The sequence below is a fragment of the Dreissena polymorpha genome, chromosome 8, assembly GCF_020536995.1.
Source record: "Dreissena polymorpha isolate Duluth1 chromosome 8, UMN_Dpol_1.0, whole genome shotgun sequence".
Classification (NCBI taxonomy): Eukaryota; Metazoa; Mollusca; class Bivalvia; order Myida; family Dreissenidae; genus Dreissena; species Dreissena polymorpha.
The window spans coordinates 5560759-5567672 of NC_068362.1; the positions used below are offsets into that span (position 1 = coordinate 5560759).

At 33.5% G+C, this 6914-nt stretch overlaps 1 protein-coding gene across 3 annotated transcripts; it reads left to right on the forward strand.

The window, feature by feature from the left end:
* The first annotated feature begins 415 nt into the window (after positions 1-415).
* Positions 416-4810, forward strand: LOC127842487 (heat shock 70 kDa protein 12A-like). 3 transcript variants are annotated; one of them, XR_008031668.1, is made up of 6 exons: positions 416-646; positions 958-1096; positions 1959-2124; positions 2261-2488; positions 2636-2815; positions 3097-4810. XR_008031668.1 is itself a non-coding variant. In XM_052372015.1 (5 exons), the coding sequence occupies exons 1-4, from the start codon at positions 948-950 to the stop codon at positions 2801-2803; spliced, it is 711 nt and encodes a 236-aa protein (XP_052227975.1). In that variant the 5' UTR covers positions 662-947; the 3' UTR covers positions 2804-2815; positions 3097-4810. The 3 variants fall into 3 exon arrangements, 1 of the variants encoding a protein (XP_052227975.1); XR_008031667.1 differs by lacking the exon at positions 416-646 and having other exon boundaries at positions 662-1096; positions 2636-2855; XM_052372015.1 differs by lacking the exon at positions 416-646 and having other exon boundaries at positions 662-1096.
* The last annotated feature ends 2104 nt before the right edge of the window (positions 4811-6914 follow it).

Consider the following 6914-nt stretch of genomic DNA (forward strand, 5'->3'; position numbering starts at 1 on the left):
TTTGTAATGTCAACGAACACGTTTATCAACGAAAACATTAATTTAATTAACCCATTTATGCCTTGTGGACTCTCCCATCCTTCTAAATCGGATCAATTTATTTCAAAAATTAGGGATGTCTAGTATATTTCCTTCTATATTTAAAATATTTCTTACAGAAATTCCTTCAAGCAAACAGCGCAGACCCTGATGAGACGCCGCATCATGCGGCGTCTCAATTGGGTCTACGCTGTTTGCCAATGCCTGTTTGCTAGACGCTAGACATAAATGGGTTTGATAAAATGGTCACAATCATTTTTATCTCTGTCGGTTTCAGCTAATCGGTAATTCATGTTTGTTTCAGTAGTTTGCGCAAGTCAGTAAAGTTTTTATTCGAATACATGAATAATCATATGTACTTAAATCTAAGCTATTGTTTGTTTTAATGTATTTTAAATATGTTATTATCAAACATTTTCGTATAGACAATGATATATTCGTTAAAGTTATGTTGTGCACTGACGAGCGATTCGGAATGTGTTTGGCGGTACACACTGGATTTATCAGATAAACGAACTTTTGGTTTAATAGTTTAAGCCCAATTCATTGTTTATGCTGATAAAATACACTAATTTTGTTTAAAATGTTAAATGGGTATTTTTAAACGGTAAGCTGAAATTCTACATTTGTGTATTTATAACTAAAATAGTCTTTACAACGGATCAAATGAATGTTTTTATTTTTTCAAGAAACCTATAGCAGGTTGCATGTTAAATTCGTAGAATATCACCTGACCCTACCGCCTTTCATATTTAACCATAACTGATAGCATGCATTATAACAGTGTATTAAAAATAGGTTATCTCGATCTGGTAAAATTGTCAGTTTAATCTGAATGCGTTATTTGACAAACGAACCAACGGAATATGGGGTAAAAGTTTATAGAATCTGCAATTGTGAATTGTAAAATGGATACAGACTGGAAGGAGAAGGTTATCGTAGCTGCAATCGACTTCGGCACAGCCTGCACCGGATGTGCCATTTCCTATAAGGCTGACTACCTAAAGAAGAAAGAAAACATGATAACACCGTATTGGCATAGTGGGGGAAGCTTAAGGTTTGGGGCATATCTTTTTACTATGAATACTAATAAACGTGGACATGAGAATGAATACATACAATTCGAATGTCTAGAAATATAGACTTGTTCATTTACAATTCTATATATTTTTTATATTATTATAATATAATAACCACCATTGAAGACAAAACCTAAGATACACATATATCATCGGTATATAAATCAAACCGGTAGCGTTTTTAGAAGCTATTCAGTCAATATAAGTACAGCTTTGTGTATAATATACGTACTTGTTTATAGTGGAAATATACACTCTAACAGTCATAATAATAAATTCAATATTCTAGTGTATATAAGTTTTGCTTAATGCTTTACACTGTTTCAGTGAAATATTGAATTATAAAAAAATCCATTTTTATATATTAATACCTGAATATCTATGTTTCCTAGGCAAGTTCTGGAAAACAAGTTTATATGCCCCCTTCTTCGAAGAAGAGGGGGTATATTGTTTTTGGTCTGTTTGTCATTCTGTCTGTGACTCTGTCTATGACTCTGTTTGTCACAAACTTTAACCTTGGTTATACCTTTTGCAATATTGAAGATAGCAACTTGATATTTGGCATGCATGTGTATCTCATAGAGCTGCAAATTTTAGTGGTAACAGGTCAAGGTCAAGGTCATCCTTCCGTCTCAAAATATATGGCTCAAAAGGGCTCAAAAGGGGGCATTGTGTTTCTGACAAACACGTCCCTTGTTTAACTTGATTTTGGGGCAGTTAAATTATGTTAAGTTCTCGGATTTAATGACATAGGGCGATACGTATCTAGATAAACAGTACTCGTATTTATTCATTTTCATTGATGTAAACAAAATTGATACAATGTTATCTGAATTTCAGCAATACGAAGACACCAACAGTTCTTTTGTTGCACAAAGATTTGAGTTTCAAATCGTTTGGGTTTGTAGCAGAAGAAGATTTTGCAGATATTGCAACAGACCCTGACTCAAACATTGCAGACTGGCATTATTTCAGATATTTCAAAATGAAACTTTACGATGAAAATGTAAGAACTTTGTGAAGTATTATTTCATTTTAAATATTTGATCGCATTACTCGATTAGATTTACTGTTTATTGAAATTTAAAATTGATAAAAACACCTGACACAATTTAAGATAATTCAATGTTTTCAATTCATAGAAAGACTCTAAAATACGTCTACAAAGTACAGTTACAGATCAGATGGGGCGCGAAATAAATGCCATGCACGTCTTCAGCACATCAATCAAATACCTCAAATATAAGATCATGGAAACAATAGGGGACACGTTTCTTATTAGAAACGAAAGTGACGTGTATTTCATATTGACATGTCCCGCAATATGGTCTGACAAAGCGAAACGATTCATGCGATTGGCGGCTGAAAAGGTAATAACAACAACAATTTATAATATTTGTAATCGTGCAACAATTTTTCAAAATGTGGGTTTGTAATTTCTGGCAGAATGCTTTAAATTATACGCATTAAACTATAAAGCGATATAAATGTACACTTATAATGTTTCTTATTTCAAGGCTGGCATCGCAAATGATCATTTACGCATTGGGCTAGAACCGGAGTGTGCGGCCATATTTTTACACAATGTCACCATGCCGGATCTAAGCGCTTTTGGAAACGAAACATTTGATATGAAGGAAGGAGACGCGTACATGATCGTTGACATGGGAAGTAACCAGCTATGACTGAAACATATGGTATACTCATATTTAGTTTCATACATCGTTGAAACCCATGGTAGGTATTTTGTTAAGATGGCAATGTCTATTTTAATAAATAATTATGAGCTATATTCCGACCAATCAAAATACTGGTTACATTTTAATTGTCATTTAATGAAATTAAATCGACCAAATGATTGTAAAAAGTCGTAACAAGTGAGTCCACATGTAACTTTAACGTTATGTTTCACTGGTTAAAATTCCATGCATAGATTTTAACGGAAATAATTAAAGAAATTCGAAACAATTACTTGCAGGCGGCACTGTGGATATAGCGGCGCATAAAATCAATCGGCACAGACGTTTTGAAGAGCTCATGATTCCGGACGGAGGGCCATGGAGCTCTATGTGTATAAATTACAAATTTGAACAAGCTTTAGCTGCACTGTCAGGCGAAGCCGCATTTGAAACAGTCCGCAGTGTGCACTGCAAAGACTACACAGATCTAATGAGAGATTTTGAGCTTAGGAAAATAGCGTACAATCGTGAAAGAGAAACAGCTCGTTTGAAATTCCCAACGTCTTTCGGTGATTGTCACATTCGTGAAAATAACGAAACGTTAACAGAATCATTGAAGCAAGTCAAACACCAATTATTTGATAAAGTTTTGTATAAAGACAATATGTTCCGATTTCCTAAAGAATCATTTGAACACTTATTTGAAGAAACTATTGAACATATAATAAATAAAGTAAACGACAGTTTGGAACAATGTGAGTAGTTCAAACGAACTAAAATTAAAGCCATATTTTGTGTGGGAGGTTTTTCGGATTGCAGACTGATGCGAAACCGGTTGAAGACCGTTTTCGGTAATAGGGTAATTATCCCTAACGATGCAATAACATCTATTATGATTTTTGGACGCGATGAAACAATTATTGAGTACAGGATTAGTAGATTTACCAATGGGCTGGACTGGAGTGTAGATTTTGACAGCAAAGTCCATGATCCAAAACGGAAAGAAGAGACTGAAAGCGGCGATGTTTGAAAGGGTATATTTCATACAATTGCTGAAAGAAATCAACAACTACCAACCGACTAAGCTACAATGAAGATTGAGTCTTTTGTCAAGACTTCCACCCAGAACAGAATTAAGTTTCCATTCTACCGAACAACTCAGGTACCAGCTCCATTGTACATCGTTGACCCTGAGTGTTCTTTGGTGGGCTCCATGGGAGTGGGTTTAGATGATACAACCGGTGGACTTGATCGCTATGTGACATTGGAAGTCTACTTTGGGGCGTCAGAACTACGAGCAGAAGCCACTGACAATAAAGGAAAGAAACATACGGTTACTTTCAATTGAGATGAAAGTGAAGTCTGAACTACATACATTGTTTAATGTCAAGTCTTGATGATGCAGTGCTTTTATGAAGTGTATTTTTGTTTTCTTAAATGAAACGCGTTCGAGTTCAGTGATTTAATCTACATGAACATGTTTCTCGAAAACACAATACCTAATTATTAAACTAGGAAGAATTGCAAACACAAAGATAAATGTCGTGATTTCAATAAAACAGTGCAAGAATAATGCCTCACATGTCGCGTGTATTACATTTAGTTCTTATTCTGTTCTTAAAACCTTGTTGTTGAAAATAAAAAACTAAGACGGAGAAAACGACATTATGAAAAATGTTCATTATATTGATATTATTGGGTAATTAATCATACGTATCATTGGGATATGAATTATATGAATTATACATGACGTAAATGTTTGATATACACATCGGTGTAAATGTCAATCCTGTTTTGGGTATTGCTCAAGGACTTGCTTTTCTATTTATTTATTTTATTATTTCAACGTGTTATTACGTCGTTAGCCTTATGCACATACACATTTAATTCAAGGCATACGGTTCTGTAAAAAAAGACCGAGCATTTACCAATATTCATCATTAATAACAATTGTTATCATGTGTCATAATGAAAACTTCTTCGAATTTACCAACTGTATAATACTAATTTTCTGTCAACTGAATGATTATGTCAAGAAATTCTAGTTCCAAATAAATTTGCTATGCTTAAAATACTAATGAATCCTGTCAAAATGTTCACGATTCACTGTTTTTTTTCCATATGGTACAGTTTAAGAGTATATTTTAAATTTGACAGAAAGAATGAAAATAAGTTCTTATTGGAATAAGGAGCAAGGCAACAAACGAAGTATTTCCGCTATTTTTACTAGTACCGCTACTATTGTTGATCATGAAATTAAAAAACATTCCAATATGCCTTCAACTATTGGCTTGCCCATGCGACATAAACTTCAATTTGTGCTCAATGTTTACCGATTCTGCATATTTTGTGTCGTATTAACATTATATCTTAGGTAGGATTTATACGTAAAGGCCAGCTTCACTCTGTGTATTCCTGAGATAAATACGTTTTTTCAAAGCGTTCATTTTAGCACTAGCTCTTCTTTTTTGCCAGTAATCGGGTGAGCGCGAAGGACCTTTTTCTTGTTTAGTTCATTTTTAGTATTTTATTTATGTGTGCCTTTCATTTTATTTCGATTCCAAATTTGTGCACACTGGGCTTATGTCCGTAAGAATATAGAACTGCATTCATACATATAAAAATTAATCAGACACCTAAATTGTATGTTCATAATGCGGACAAAACACACATTTAAGTATAATTAAACATTGTACACAGACACAAAACACACGTCGCATCCGTAAATCAATAAAAAAGAAACGCATTTACAATATCGCGAAGTTCAGCGAAAGATATAATGTAACACTTGAAATAATTATATTTTTCACAAGCCTTGTAAATTAACATTATGAAAGGTTTGTTTGGTTATTTACAGCCTCCATTAATTCAATTAATGTATACACACTTGGTCTTGGCCGGAAGTATGCATCACTAAGCAATTGTATTATTTCTGAATATAAATAATACAATCTATTAAAACGTTAAAAAGTCAGAGGTTAAACGTCTGAAGCAAACGTGGGATACCTTTCTTGATCAAGAAAATCCCAGGCCGCGGATATCTTGCGAACCAGGGACCCTACGATTCAAGACACCGCATCCGACCATTTACCTACTTCTCCAACAACAATAGTTCTGTAAAGTTAAGTTACTTAAGAAGGTTGCAAATTTACAATCACAAAACATCAACTACTGTCTAGCCGTGGTTATAAACCTCAGCCAGCCAAATAAAAACAATATCACTTAATATTATCTTAGGGAGAATAGAAACGTTTTTTAATCACTGACACTTTGATTAAACCATGCGTATTAAAAACCGGTAAATTGTAGTAAGTGGCATACAGACTGTTCCCATTTTAAACAGTTGGCTTTCTTATTGTTTCTTTACAATTATTGTTAAACACACCTTGAACCAATTCAAAGTTATAAAATAATTCAACAAATTTTATCTTAAATCTGACAACCTTTACATGTCTCAAAGCACGGAGAGTAGTTATACTGACTTAATAAGGCCCCGTGAGTTTACGCTTCATTGTAATTGTTAACTACATTAATACAATAATCTGCTATAATGTAAAAAATATTTAGCTTTTAAGCGTTTACAACGCCTTTTTGAACATACATTATATGCAGCATGTTTTTTTTACAATATTTGAAAAATATATTGATATTACAGGAATAATGTTTTTAAAATATCGCACAATGAATGTATAAATGTCAACGAATATGTTTATCAATGTTTGATAAAAAGGTCAAAATTAATGATATCACTATCTGTTTCATGCTTATCGGACATTCAATTTTGTTTGAGTACATTGCTCAGGCATTATTGTACATGTAAGTCCGTTTAATGTTTTGGTGTGTTGAATTATTATAGTAGTATTATATCTCAATACGGAAAAATTGTCAGTGTAATCTTTATAAAGTATTTGACAAAGTAAACAACGTTTATCAAAATTATATAGATATCACCCGAATGGGGAGAACAAATTCATAGAATCTGCAAATGTGAATTGTACAATGGATGCAAACTGGAAGGACAAGCTTATCGTAGCTGCAATCGACGTGGGCACAGCCTGCACCGAATGTGCCATTTCCTATTAGGCTGACTACTAAAAGAAGAAGAAAACATGATAGT

Bases quoted from the DNA above. Each gene is read 5' to 3' on its own strand.
- LOC127842487 (XM_052372015.1), top strand. From the start codon at position 948: ATGGATACAGACTGGAAGGAGAAGGTTATCGTAGCTGCAATCGACTTC. The intron at 1,097-1,958 runs GTTTGGGGCATA...TCTGAATTTCAG, and splicing joins CATAGTGGGGGAAGCTTAAG to CAATACGAAGACACCAACAG. The intron at 2,489-2,635 runs GTAATAACAACA...TCTTATTTCAAG, and splicing joins TGCGATTGGCGGCTGAAAAG to GCTGGCATCGCAAATGATCA.